This window comes from Drosophila nasuta, chromosome 3 (genome assembly GCF_023558535.2).
Source record: "Drosophila nasuta strain 15112-1781.00 chromosome 3, ASM2355853v1, whole genome shotgun sequence".
In the NCBI taxonomy this organism is placed as follows: Eukaryota; Metazoa; Arthropoda; class Insecta; order Diptera; family Drosophilidae; genus Drosophila; species Drosophila nasuta.
This window is the reverse complement of record NC_083457.1, coordinates 17,332,198-17,346,068: the sequence shown is the minus strand read 5'-3', so window position 1 is coordinate 17,346,068 and position 13,871 is coordinate 17,332,198. Positions and strand designations below refer to the sequence as shown.

The following is a 13,871-nucleotide window of genomic DNA, read 5'->3' as shown; positions in this document are numbered from 1 at the left end:
GAGCGCGTTGTTTCATTTCCATAATGTTTCAGCTCAGCTGTTTGCGGTACGTTCTCGCCGAGTGCAATGATTGATTCAAAAGAACGAATGGTAAATAAGCGAATTGAGTTGTCCGGCATTTATTGTTAATAATCAAAAATACACAAAGCGTAAAAGCTTCGATAAACAGGCTGATTAGTGCCCCAAGCATTAGAGCGAGCCAACAGTAAATAACAACTAAAGAAATTGGCAACAGCGTTCCAAGGTCAGGTACCGCTCATTGGAAATAGAAAATATACCTTCGCTCGTGAGTATGTACACATTAGTGTGTGTGTGTGTTTTGTTTTTGCACCGATTCGTGTGCTAGTGATGAGCAGACTTGGATAACAGTGACTAATGAATACAAAAAGTCTGTTTTGTTAATTCGAATTTGAAACTGCAATTGCAATTTGTGATTGAATTAGGATTTTGTTTCACTATCACAGAGTCGTTCATCCCTATGCATAATCACATATATATATATATATATATATATATATATATATATATTTATACATATGTATATACAATGTGAGAGGAACTAAGCGAATGCGTGCGATATGTGCAAATTTGCAAATGCCGTGAAAAATGAGAGCGCAAAGTTCTAACCAACTAAATACTGCTCTATTTTCAGTCGTCGAAAAGAACCCACTCCGAGAACACACGAATATTTCGGTTCGCTCTTCTCATCGTCTGGCTGTTATAACTATAAGTAAAAATAACAGTACATTTTCGCAATGGGCAAGGAACAGGACGAAAATGAGGGCTATTTGCGCATCCAAGATATTCCCGCGTTGAATCAAAGCCACTGCAAAATGCGTGATCCAGAACGTGTGGAGAAAATCATCAATGAGTTCGTTTGCGGCGGTCCAGAGCGGATGCAATTTGTTTCGGATTTCGACTATACCATCACTAAACAGCGAACTGAGGATAATCTTCCAGTACTGTCGAGCTTTGGCATTTTCAATGCCTGCAAATCGCTGCCAACGTATTTCAAGGAGGAGTCCGACAAGCTCTTCCACAAATACCGACCTATCGAGATCGATCCCCACATGCCAATCGAGGAGAAGGTCCAGCACATGATCGAGTGGTGGACTCAGTCGGCTAAACTGGCCAGCGGATTTGCCTTTGATGAGAGCGAAATCGAGCACACCGCTAGCAAATTCAAACGTGCGCTACGTGACCATACGCATGAGCTTTTTGCGACACTTCTCCGTCTCCAAATACCGGTGCTCGTGTTCTCTGCTGGACTGGGCAATTCCGTAGTGTCGGTGCTGCAGCAAGCAAACATAATGCATCCCAATGTCAAGGTCGTGTCAAACTTTTTGCAGTATCGCGACGGGGTGCTCGATGGCTTCCAGCAGCCGATGATTCACACCTTCAACAAAAATGAAACGGTATTGGATGGCAGCGAGTATTATGAGCTTGTACACACACGTGATCACATCATTGTCATGGGTGACTCTCTCGGCGATGCGGACATGGCCAACGGTGTGCCCGCTTCATCTCACATCATGAAAATAGGGTTTCTATTTGATCACGTGGAAGCAAATATGGACAAGTATATGAATACCTTTGATATTGTGCTTGTGGATGATCAAACAATGGATGTGCCACGCGCTCTCCTCGCTCTCGTCGAACAGCGTCATCAGTTACGCCATCCACACGTCACAAATGGAGCCTCTGCCATAGTTCTGCCAAATGCTGCACTTTGAATTTACCAAGCGACCACAGAAAACGCCAGTTCTAAGTGCTCAAGTGCTAATTGTTTATTAATGATAAAAATGATAGGAAAACAACAGAAGCTATTAATTAGATGGTTTAGATATAAAGTTTCAATCATGTTCTACCATATTTGTATATGTTCGAACTAAGATACACTATCATAATAAAATCACATTGAATTGATTAGAAACACATGATTATCTGTAACTGATTTATTGTATTTGTAGTTTAATTTTTTTCATATGGACGAAATTTTAACGGGAAACGTTACTTTAATATTTAATGTCAACAAGTCATACCGTTACTCACCGATTCGTGACAGTAATTAATGTTATCCGTATCAGCTAATTTAATACATACATATATTCCACACAGTAAATTCAAAATTGGCGCGCTAAAAGTGACTTAATACGAGTATACATAACACAATATACGGATGTGTACTAATTTATTACTATTTTTGTTGTTCAATATTTAAAAATTATATTTAATAAGAAAAACATATGCAATTTGTCTCGTGCGAGAACCTTTACAGTGAAGATAACATAAACTGAAACAATTTTAAAAATAAGTGAATGTTGTTCCTAAAGCTTTAGATAAGCACTATATTTAGAGTTAAGATTGATTTTAGGAACTTGTTCTGTTTTACGATAAAATATATATATTCGTCCTTTTTTTGGTTTTGCGTACGAATTTGTAAATTTTTGCAATTATCAGAACCGAAAACTAAACAGAAAGAAAATTCCAAAGCCATTCTTAGCTCTAATTAAAGTACTTATCTAGGGCTATCAAAATAACCTTTTTTATTTTTAAAATTGTTTCAGTTTATGTTATTTTTAACGTAAAGAGTCTCGCACGGGACAAATTCCGTCGTGGAATTACCCATATTGCATTTATAATATAATACTATAAATATTACTAAAAATTTACAATACAATGTACCTGTACATATTTAATATTTTTAATCTTTATCAGATTCAGTTCCACAAAACAAGCTAAACACAATTGACGACTTTCTCTAGCTCTACATTGTTTATGACAAAATATAAAAATTTTAAATGTTGAAAAAAGGTCGAAAACGGTGTAATATGCTCATTTTAGTATAAAAATACTGAAAATAATATAAAGTATTTTTCTGATATTTTCAAGGCTAAAATTTCGAACAACTATTAAATATTCTGTTACTCATTTTTTACATTCCGGATTTTAACAAAAGTTTAATCAGCAAGAATACCACTTGAATAAAAAATATACCACATGAGATGTAACCAGATAAATAGTATCAGGGTTTTCTGTAATAATGCCGATAGAAACATCGTCTCCATTTGACAACTTGGAACAGCTGGCGCTTTTGTTATTTTTTAGTACTTTTGTGCAACACAGAGAAAATATACAAATCATTCGTTTTTTTACGCAGCCAGAAAATTTTACCGTAGGCAAGTGAAAAAAAATAGTATTAATACATTTCTGTTAACAAAGAAGGAAGTTATAAGGATCATCAGCCGTTTGTTCGAAATTGACGCAGCAGTTCATTAATGCATTGTCACTCTCCATTAAAGATTTGAAAATCATAAATGATGTGGTGAGTGGAGGAGGGGGGCGATTGATCAGCTGGGTTAAAATATAACAGAAACAGCAACAGAAACAGCAGTAGTACCCACCAAAGCCAGCAGCGAAACTGTTGAAAACTAGTGCAGTATCATGTTTGGTTTCGATGGCGAATATCGGCGAAGGCCGGTGCAAAGTCTAGGAGGTGCCTCGCACACTTGTGACCGAGACACAGCCATTCGCAAAGCAGCACTGGAACGGCAGAAACGCAACGAACTCCGACAGAAGGCAAATGGCGCCGTTGTCCTGCAGTCATACGCTCGGTCCTTCATCCATCGCCAGCGTCGCAAACGAGCTGAGCGCGAAGCCTTCGACGCGTATCTGCAGCTACATCGGGATCGGGTGAACGAGGATGAGAGTATGTGTTTCTTGTTGCGACGCCTTAGTTTCTTCTACAGCAGTCGGGTGGCCATGGACAGTGGGCGACTGGTGAGTATAGATTTATAGCGTAGATCGCGATATATGCTATATTACTTTTGTATTGTTTTTAGATTGAAATTTGCCAGCAAATTCTGCGAAATCCATCACGCCTTCTACAGCACTCAGCACATGATCCCATTTGGATGCTGCGCGTCTGCAAGCTGCTGGATGCGTGCTTGCTGGAGCTGTCGCTGCCACAGAGTGCTGGTGCTATACCACTTCGTATGCTGGAGACTTTCACTACTGTCGCTGCCGTGGAGCGCTATGTGGAGGATGAAACGCTCTTGTATAAATATTTGGATCGAGTTTTTGGCTTCCTCATTGCCCGCAACTACTTTGTGCGCTTGCGTCAACTGCTTGATGAGAAGTGTCCACCGCTGGACGGCGAGACATTGCAGGCGCCCAGTCTGATGGCTGAAGCGCTGCTTCAGTTGCTTTTGCGACCGCTTACAGTTGCCAGGCGCATTTCTGCCGGTGAGCAGTCAAATATCTTCTGCCAGAAGTTCATTACTGAAATTCTGGCTACGCCGCATACGGATCCGATTCGTTATTTTGTGCTGCCCAACCTGGCGGAGAGTGCAGAGTTTCCATTTGCATTGCTGATGCAATCGCTGCACTTCTTGCTGGAGTCCAATTCAGTGACACGGTCTGCGACTGAGTCAACGGACTTGGATGAGGAAATCAAACGCAGTTCCCTGTTCTATGGTGTAATCCAATCCAGTGAGGTCAAGCAGTGCAAGTCACAACCTCGTGAATTGTTCAGTTCGTTTTTACTGAATTCGCTGCTAGTGCTAGATCGCAAACAACTAGGTAAGTAGAGGATTTGGTTTTAGTTTCTAACATTGAGGTGTTAAGCAACAACTAATTTATTCTTTTTGCAGCCACATTGGAAGAGAGCAACTTGCTGATCGTTTACGTCCGTGTTATTGCTGAAATGATGCCCAATATACTGCAGCTACCCAAGTCGACATTGCGAAACCATGCGGCACCACATCGCCATACAGACTCTGATGAAGATGATGACTCGGATGAGTCGGACGAAGATGACGATGATCAGCCGACTTCTCGCACCCTTGACTATGATATGGAGCAACCTTGCCGCCCTGTAGGCGAACTGAGTAGCAAGGAACGCAATTGCCTTTTGGAATCAATAGCCATATTGAACGAGACACAACGAGTGGATTTCATTGTACAGCAAATGGAGCCACACATTGAGAATGCTCAGCTCATCTACGCACTCTGCGAGATCTGTCACAATCTGATGATATACAATAAGCATGCAGTTTACGAGTATAAGTATGTTCAAATCTGCTCGTCCCTCTTTCAAAGCATTTAATTTGTATCATCTTATTACAGATTGCTCTACACTTTGGCCTTTACGCCCAAGTTTGTGCGTGCAGTCTGGTTCAAACTGGCCGCTGAGTCCACACAGTTGGGCTTTTCTGCGCCACTCACACTCATTTCTAAGGGCGTTGTGCGTAAGTTAAGCAAACAACTCTAAAATGTAAAACAGCTGCATTCAATGTTCTCTACTTTGTACAGCAAAGCAGCAGGGTGTGGATCGCACTATTCCTTTACTGGCAACGTTTTGTATGCTATTCGGACGTCTTCTGCCCACATTGCATGACGTCGAGTTTGTGGAACAAAAACTGCTGGTGACGCCTATCCAGGCAGCTATACAGCATGTCCGACTGATGCCATTTTCCATTGCTGAAATCGTGCAAATGTCCAAGACTCTAAAGGACATTAGCCTTGGCTTGGTTGAGTTAGCTTTTCGCAGTGTTCTTGGACACACCGATGCCGATGACAAAAAGCTTCGTCAACAGAAGCAAATTTGGGCCAATTTGCTGAATGTGGTGGTGTTTGTCCTCAACCAGATCCATACGCGTGACTTGCGACTTGGCTTCTGCCCGGAAGCACATTGGACAGTCAGTCGATTGGATTTGCCATTGGACAGACCAACGGATCTGCCTTTGACACACAGTAGTCGCATGCGTGGCATACGTCCATTTCAGCCTATTCGTGATTTCACGCGTGAAGACTTTGAGAACGGCCCGCCCATGTCAACCAAACAGAAACGTTCCATAACCATATTGCGTGAAATACCCTTTGTCGTCGCATTCAATAAGCGCGTGAGCATCCTCCAGGGTCTTGTTGCGGCGAACAAAATGCGGATTCAGGGCCACCAGCAGGCATTCTTACAGGGTCCCTCCATTATGATCACTGTGAGGCGTTCCCATCTTTACGAGGATGCATACGACAAGCTGCGTCCTGAGAATGGTAACTAATATACATCTATGTGTTTTACATTTATATTGACTGTTTTTTTGCCAACAGAACCGGATTTGCGTCTCAAATTTCGAGTACAGTTTGTGTCTTCGTTGGGACTGGATGAAGCGGGCATTGATGGTGGCGGTGTTTTTCGTGAATTTCTCTCGGAACTTATCAAGACTGCTTTTGATCCCAATCGGGGCTTTTTTATGTAAGTGCCTTCATTAATTTACTTTTGAATTTTCATAATATCAAAAACATTATCTTTTAGGGTGACAACTGACAACAAACTGTATCCTAATCCAAATGTGGCGGATTTATTTGGTGACTTTGAGAAACATTATTATTTTATTGGACGTATTGTGGGAAAAGCAATCTATGAAAATCTGTTAGTGGAGCTTCCGCTGGCGGAATTCTTTTTAACAAAACTAGCTGGCAAATATTCGGATGTTGATATACATCAATTAGCGTCACTCGATCCGGAATTATATCGCAATCTGCTTTATCTCAAAGACTATACCGGTGATGTTAGTGAATTGAATTTAGATTTCACAGTCGCCAGCAGTTCACTTGGGCAAACACAGATTGTGGAACTGAAGCCGCAAGGTCAGAGCACGCCGGTGACTAATTCAAATCGCATCGAGTATCTACAACTGATAGCCAACTACAAACTAAATGTTCAGATAAAAAGTCATTGTAAAGCCTTCCGTAAAGGTCTATCAAATGTTTTGCCGATTGAGTGGCTTTATATGTTCAGCAACAAGGAGTTGCAAATACTCATATCTGGCGCGGAAATTCCGATTGACTTGGAGGACCTGAAGAAGCATTGCAAATATGGCGGGGAATACACGCCGGAGCATCCTTCCATAGTAGCATTCTGGACAGCGGTGGAGGGCTTTGATGATCTGCAACGACGTCAGCTCCTTAAGTTTGTCACAAGCTGCTCCCGTCCTCCATTGCTAGGATTTAAGGTAAGCATTTCAATTGCTACGTAACTACTTCATCAGTTTTAAAATAATATTTCAATTATAGGACCTGGATCCGCCATTCTTCATACAGAATGCTGGCGATATGGAGCGCCTACCTACAGCCAGCACCTGCACGAATCTGCTGAAGCTGCCGCCCTTCAATAGCGTTGATCAAATGCGCGAAAAGCTGCTCTATGCCATACAGTCCGGTGTGGGCTTCGAACTTAGTTAAGATGTGCTCCCGACAAGTCTGAAACTATACAAAACAAAATGTATAACCATCAGACGTATCGTATCACAGACTCAGACCCAGACTCACACACTGACATATCGAATGAATGTATGAAATCGAACACATTGAATCGGACGCCCATCCACCAGCAGGATTCGAAGGCTGGTCAAGTAGCAATTCCAGTTCATAGATAGATGTACATTATGATTATCGTAATTAATTGTCTATTGTAAAGTATGAAGCTTATGAGGTCTGTTTTCCAATTTTATCTTTTAGTTGATTTTTGTGTTTTTTTCGTATAACACAACAATATATGTAATAAAAAAAAAGAAATGAAAATCAATCAATTTCTTTTAAAGGTTTGTCGACTACATTTTCTGAGGCCTACAGAAACTTTTAAATGTGCGATATGCCACCCACCTTACTTTAGCTGAGATGTCAGGTCATTCATGTGGCTATCTCAGGATGGGCGGGGTCATGTGCCTGTGTATTCAGGATGCTATTTCCGTTTCATTGTGACACAAAGCAGACGGAAGTGCACGCAGATACACACAAGAGCTGCTGCACAAACACAAACACAAATACAGACACAGGTACAAACCTTTCGGAGTCCTTGAATTGATTTAATGCCGGCTTCTAGATGAATTTATATTTGATTGCAAAATATTTAAGTTCATTTCAATGAAATGTCCGCCTCAGGACATCGTCGTAATTAACCACATTTATTTAATAGGATTTATGGATAATATGTGTTTATTCATTTACAATGCTTGCATATTATTGCTATCATCTCAATTATGCTTACCTTTATATAAATAATAATTACAGTTGCTTTACTTCATTTAACGAAATTTTAGGGATGTGTTGACAGAAAGTGGAATTGTGGTCGTGTTTGTGTAACATCGATGTGTTTTAAATAATAAGACCTACACTTGTGTATGAACTCAAAGCGGACCTTTAACTTTGTATGTTATGGTATTAAAAATCACTAACTTATAAAAAATGGGGATCTCGTAAAATAAAAGAACAAGTAAAAGTAGTTAAATGTCAAAACTCATTTAGCTGGATCATTGAAATTCGATTTTCGTCCGCCTAAGGACGCTCAAAACCGTCGAAATTGTTTAACAAAGGCGGTCAATGGATTGATTAAGTTCCATTATTGATAATATATAATATCTAGTTAAACCTCTTGGGTTTTCTTGAGGCAATCATCATGTAATTTGTATTATATAATAAACGAAAGGTTTTTTAATTGAATTGTATTTATCAGTTGACCATAAATATACCATATTTAATATTTGACTGATGACTGTATTTCAAATAAGTAAAAAACCTTTCGTTTTTCAGATAACACATGTTTTACGGCATCTTGGGAATTAGAAGGTATTAGTCAGCTTGATTTACAGCTTCATCGCATTCCACTATAATTAAATGTTATTACGACAATAAATATGTTAGTTACACGGTTATTCTCCTTCTGTAGTGTACTTAAAACCTAATAACATTTTCAATATAATACATTGTATCAAACGACGCTTGGTGTATTCAATTTCTAGTTTTCCGTAATCAATCAATTTTTCGGTACTGGAGCTCTAATCAAATATCGTCAACTATCTTTCTGCTTCAATCGTTCGAACTGTATTAATAATTTTCATATCTTATACTTGTTGGGTCAAAATTGGTGCTGTAAGTTAAGATATTCTTTACTTTTCTTTAATTAAAACCCCAAAGCAAAGTATTTATACATTTTGTTTGTGTACGATATCAATAAGTTTTTAAGATTTTTTTTCAAGCCACAAAAAAAATAATATCTGTGGTATTTAAACTCCCCTTGTCCTGTCTAACCTTAGGGCATTGCCCACAGTGAGTGTGGGAATTGCAAAGACAATTTCCAATTATGTACATCATAATAATATTAAGTGTGGTTTGAGTTGGTGTTTAAAAAAAATCAATTGCATGGTAAAAATATTCTATGTTGTTTTATTGCAGTTTCTTAGAATTTAGATTTGCGCTGTGAGTTGATGTGTGATTACACAGTTTAAATAAGTTAGGCTCAAACAACTATATGTGTGTTGTAAAGGAGAAATCAAACAAAATTTTATTAAAATCCCACTTTTCTTTAGCCATTAGAAGATTCAGTACTAACTTTTTCTTTGATTTAAGTATAAACCTTTTATAAATTTCTTAAATTTTTGTTTTTATTATTCTTATGATTTACACAACGTGCACTTACAAAATGTGTTGAACTTAAAGTATACATTGGTGGGTGTGTGTCTCTCACAGAATATCGCAGCAGTATTTATTCGCACGGCTAGCGATTAATACAAATTGGTATGGAGGACTTTCCGCCAAGAGTCTAGAGTAGACTGAAAGCCGAAAAGAAAATAGAAAGAGCGAGTTTGCGTTGTTTGTCAAGTGTCACAAAATATCGCCTGCTCCGTTTGACTTTGCTTGCCTGTTGAAGAAGTCATCGCCTTTTGCTATTTGCTTACCAATTTTTATGTTTGTGAAATCTCTCTGTTTGCGTTTGATCTATTTTCAACACGACGATTCCAGAGATACGGCACGCTTTAACGCTGCAGTTGCAGTTGCAGTTTTCCCAAAAGCCTCTTAGCAAGTTCGGCAAGAACATTTTGTAGTATTTGTTTAGTTAGGGGCGGGAATAATTTTTACTCTGTTAGGTTATCAAAAGCAGTTGAGGTATGAACTAAAGTTATGACTGCACTACAAAAGCGATTCAGCAACTATCTATTGCCTGTCAAACTTTTTCACCTGTGTCTCACCTGTACACTCTCTGCAACTACTATAAAAAGAAACTTTAAATCCATACAACCTGCTACGTTTACTGTGTTCGTTATTCTTTTCTGTTTTTGCACCCGAACAAAGCTAAAGCCAAAGCCAAAGCCAATTGCCAGGGCCCTTAGCCTAATAACTAACAAGCACTTGGCGCCAACATCTCCTGATCCCCCGCACTTCACTTTACACCATGCATCGCACATCTACATCGAGACCCGCACTTCACGGCTAAGCCTTTTGAGCACGCGCCCCAAAACGGCGCACAGATAAGCCATAAAGTTTGGGCAAAAATAACACGAGCGCGATTTATTTGCCATATTTCATGGCAAAACAAAATTTAAATGTGCCGTGTGCGAAAACAAAAAGTGTTTAAGGCAACCTGGCGTATACGTAATGTGTGTGTTGTACAGTTAGTCAGGGCACCTTGGTACATGGCCAGCAAGTTGCCGGGACCCAACGGCTCGGCGAGCCAAAAGTTTAGAGCACCTTTTGGTGCACATGCAACACAAAAAATATATATGTATATGTATATGGAATGCTATGCTCGACTGCGAGACACCCCAAGGTTGAGTATTGGAAAATGCCTCGAGATCATGCATATAACAGAGGTGGAGACTAATCGGTGTAAACTTAGTTTTCGTTTAGCTTTGGTAAGTCGATAGATCGGAAGTCAATCAGGCGACATCAGTAGTTTTGACCAGAGAAAGAAGCCGATCGTATCGTATTGAGTCGTCAGCAGCTGCCAAAATTTGCTAACTTATTAATTAACCAATCTTACATTTAACAATTGAACTTTACATTGTAATGCACGCCAACTGAACATTTGAACTTTTTAATAAAATAATTGTTTATTTTGAAAGACTTTCCAAAGAAATATACTAAAAATATTTTTAAAATAAAAAAAACAACAAAAATAAATATAATATTCAAACTAGAAATTATATTTACAATATAATTATAGAATTAAGTTATATGTAAGCTGATATTGTATTAACTAAAAAACATTTATACTTGAAGTGATATGAAATCCCTTAATTTGATAACAATAAAAATAAATAGAAAACTACATTAAACTACAAATGTCAGAAGACCGTTTCGAATACCTGAGTTATAATACCTCTGCAGCGTATGGATACAAGGTATAATGCGAGGCTTGAATGAACGCATTCGAGTAGTTAATACCCTAACCCCTATAAAAGAAGCTGCCTAAAATTGATCAAAATTAATAAATTAATTAATAAACATAATTTTTTTATTAGATTGATAATCACGTCAGCACATTTTATGATGTGTTGCAAAATGCACAGAAAAGTGGAAAAACTTTTACTGAAGTGTACTACAATAATAAACGTGCAAAAATAGTTGGCACAACTGGCAGGAAACTGGGCAGGCAGCTCGTTTACGCATTTAAATTCAAATAACTTTTATTACCGAAACTAAAGCCGTCTCTTCAAAGTGTGTGTCTGTTTGTTCTTTCTGCATGTGTGTGTGTGTGTGTGAGGGGGTGTGGATGGCGCACTCCTGAGTCCAATAAAAACTTTTGCATACAACGAAACGAAATGAAACTTTGGGGCTGCTTTGTTGGCTAAATTATGGCTGCATATATAATCGCACTCACACGATCCAATGGATATTCGCCGAAGCCCACACATAACGATGTGAAAAGCGCATACGCTGGCAAACCCGGATGCTTCTTTGTACCTGGTCACCCATCTGGTTGATGTGAGTCATGGCGCTGCAAATCGCTTGTGCAGCGCAGGTTGATGATTCAGTTGCAGCTGCAACAATTGCAGTCAATTAGCGAACCTCGGCAGGTGGTAATGTAACATTAAGTATACGCATTGTTGTGCCATCAGGGCCAATAGCCTGCAACTGGCATTAGTAGTTGTGAGTGGTTCTCTCTACTTTACTCATTATGTATAGCGCATGCTCCTTATTTGTAGCTAAATTCTTCTTGATAGCTAAAATCTTTGAAGAAAGTCTTGAGTAAAGAAGAAGTGATCTCGGCTTCGTCATAATAAAGTTTTATACAGTGTAAACGCATTACCAACGAATTAACTTTCATATAATTCCAACATCTATGTAGTATCGGATCGACTTTAATCAATAATTAATACAGTAATAACTAAATAAAACGCTCTGAATATAAGATTTTGTTATGTTCATATGGCAAAGAATTTAAAAGCAAAATATAAAAAGCATTTGGCATAATTTGAAATCCACTGGTTTGTAGAAATACTTCTTGACATCTTTGTAGTAGTTAAGTAGCACTTTATTGACCAACTAATATAAAGTTATATGAAAATAATGGCGATGGTATTATGTGACGAGAAAAGGAGTTGACTTTTGAGGTAGTCTCATTAAATAGTTGAACTCTACGCCTTGGGCTACACTTTACTATATTATTATTATCGATGGTATATTTCAAATGTGGTCTTCCGCATACTTTAGTATTTATGGCATATTATTCGGTATATTTTAGTGTTTTTGCAATAAATCATTTGGTAAATTTTTGCATTTGCTGTATATCGTTAGGTATATTCTAAGTATAATACCGCACTGTTTTGCTTTTATTCAAAATGGGTAGCGGGTATCTCAGCGTCGAGCACACTCGACTGTAGCTTTCTCACTTGTTTTTAAAAACTGTTCTTGGCATCAATCCGAAAGCTCGTAATTATTTTTACCATTGTTGAAATTAAAATCATTTTAATTTAATATTCACTTAGAAATAAATTTTTAGTGTTTCCATACTTTTTTTCATACATATTTTTCTGAAAATACCGAATAGTTTAAAGTGATAAGAGATATTTAGCATGATTAAATGAACATATGTATATGAAGAGTAGTAAAAGTAGTTGCGTATTTGAAATCTGATTAGATATTTAAATTAATTTATCGTAATGACTTTCGACTCAATTATTTACTTTGTAGGCATTTAATATTTCCTCTGATGTATCATTCTATTTGGTTGGCACGTCTTTGTTGCCCTAATTATATTGATATTGATTTGTGTTCTACAGAATGTGTGTTCCACTGTTGGAATTGTAGCTCAAACCGAAATGGTCTTTCAGGTTCGAGTGCATTTTGAATATTGCACATGCCTAACTGCCTGTGTGATTTACAATTTGATTTGCATTTATGTACGTGTTGCAAATGCAATCCAGCTAATTAAAGCAACCGCGATAGTGCGTGGGAAATTATAACACAGAGAATCGATGTCAACTAGCTGCAGTGTTGGTGCGGTTAGCCATTTGGATTAATGGTACATCAATTAAAGGGACAACTGCTGGCAGACCAGTTGACTACTGCCTTTGATTTGAACATAAAAATGATTTACACACTTGTAAAATGTTAGAGAAAAGCTATAACTAAGGGCTATAACGATTTAATCGTGCCGCTGCCGCTGCGATTTACTCGCCACGCGATTTAATCGCTGTTAAGGCACCGCGATCGTTTCCATTTATCAACTTACATTAACGCAAATTTACTATTAATTTGTGAAATACACAAAAAAAGAATATACAAAAAGATAAACGAATGAATAATAAAAACTACACAAACAAAAATTAGGAAAACAGTTAAGAGAGGCCCCGCGATTTATTCGCGCGCGATTTTTCGCTCCGCGATTTTTCGCTCCGCGATTTATTTGCTTGCGATTCGCCCCGCGATTTATTCGCTTGCGATTCAAAGCGAATCGCAAGCGAATCGCAGGCGAATCGCAGGCGAATCGCGGGTGAATCGCAGGCGAATAAATGGCGGGGCGAGAAAATGTTTGAAAACACAACTTATGTTATATATTTTAAATATTTGAATATAATAATTGAAGTATTATT

At 38.4% G+C, this 13,871-nt stretch overlaps 2 protein-coding genes and 1 long non-coding RNA gene across 3 annotated transcripts; 2 read left to right on the top strand and 1 right to left on the bottom strand.

The window, feature by feature from the left end:
- The first annotated feature begins 69 nt into the window (after positions 1-69).
- LOC132793773 (7-methylguanosine phosphate-specific 5'-nucleotidase) lies at positions 70-2,064 on the top strand. The gene is made up of 2 exons (XM_060803853.1): positions 70-286; positions 653-2,064. Exon 2 carries the CDS (start codon positions 756-758, stop codon positions 1,731-1,733), a length of 978 nt encoding a protein of 325 aa, XP_060659836.1. The 5' UTR covers positions 70-286; positions 653-755; the 3' UTR covers positions 1,734-2,064.
- Positions 1,355-2,669, bottom strand: LOC132793774 (uncharacterized). The gene is made up of 2 exons (XR_009633150.1): positions 2,053-2,669; positions 1,355-1,779 (listed from the first exon to the last, which is right to left on the bottom strand). It is a non-coding gene; the product is annotated as an uncharacterized LOC132793774 (long non-coding RNA).
- A 435-nt stretch (positions 2,670-3,104) lies between these two features.
- Positions 3,105-7,581, top strand: LOC132793772 (ubiquitin-protein ligase E3C). The gene is made up of 8 exons (XM_060803852.1): positions 3,105-3,780; positions 3,843-4,581; positions 4,653-5,067; positions 5,128-5,249; positions 5,314-6,051; positions 6,109-6,253; positions 6,314-7,013; positions 7,075-7,581. Exons 1-8 carry the CDS (start codon positions 3,445-3,447, stop codon positions 7,240-7,242), a joined length of 3,363 nt encoding a protein of 1,120 aa, XP_060659835.1. The 5' UTR covers positions 3,105-3,444; the 3' UTR covers positions 7,243-7,581.
- The last annotated feature ends 6,290 nt before the right edge of the window (positions 7,582-13,871 follow it).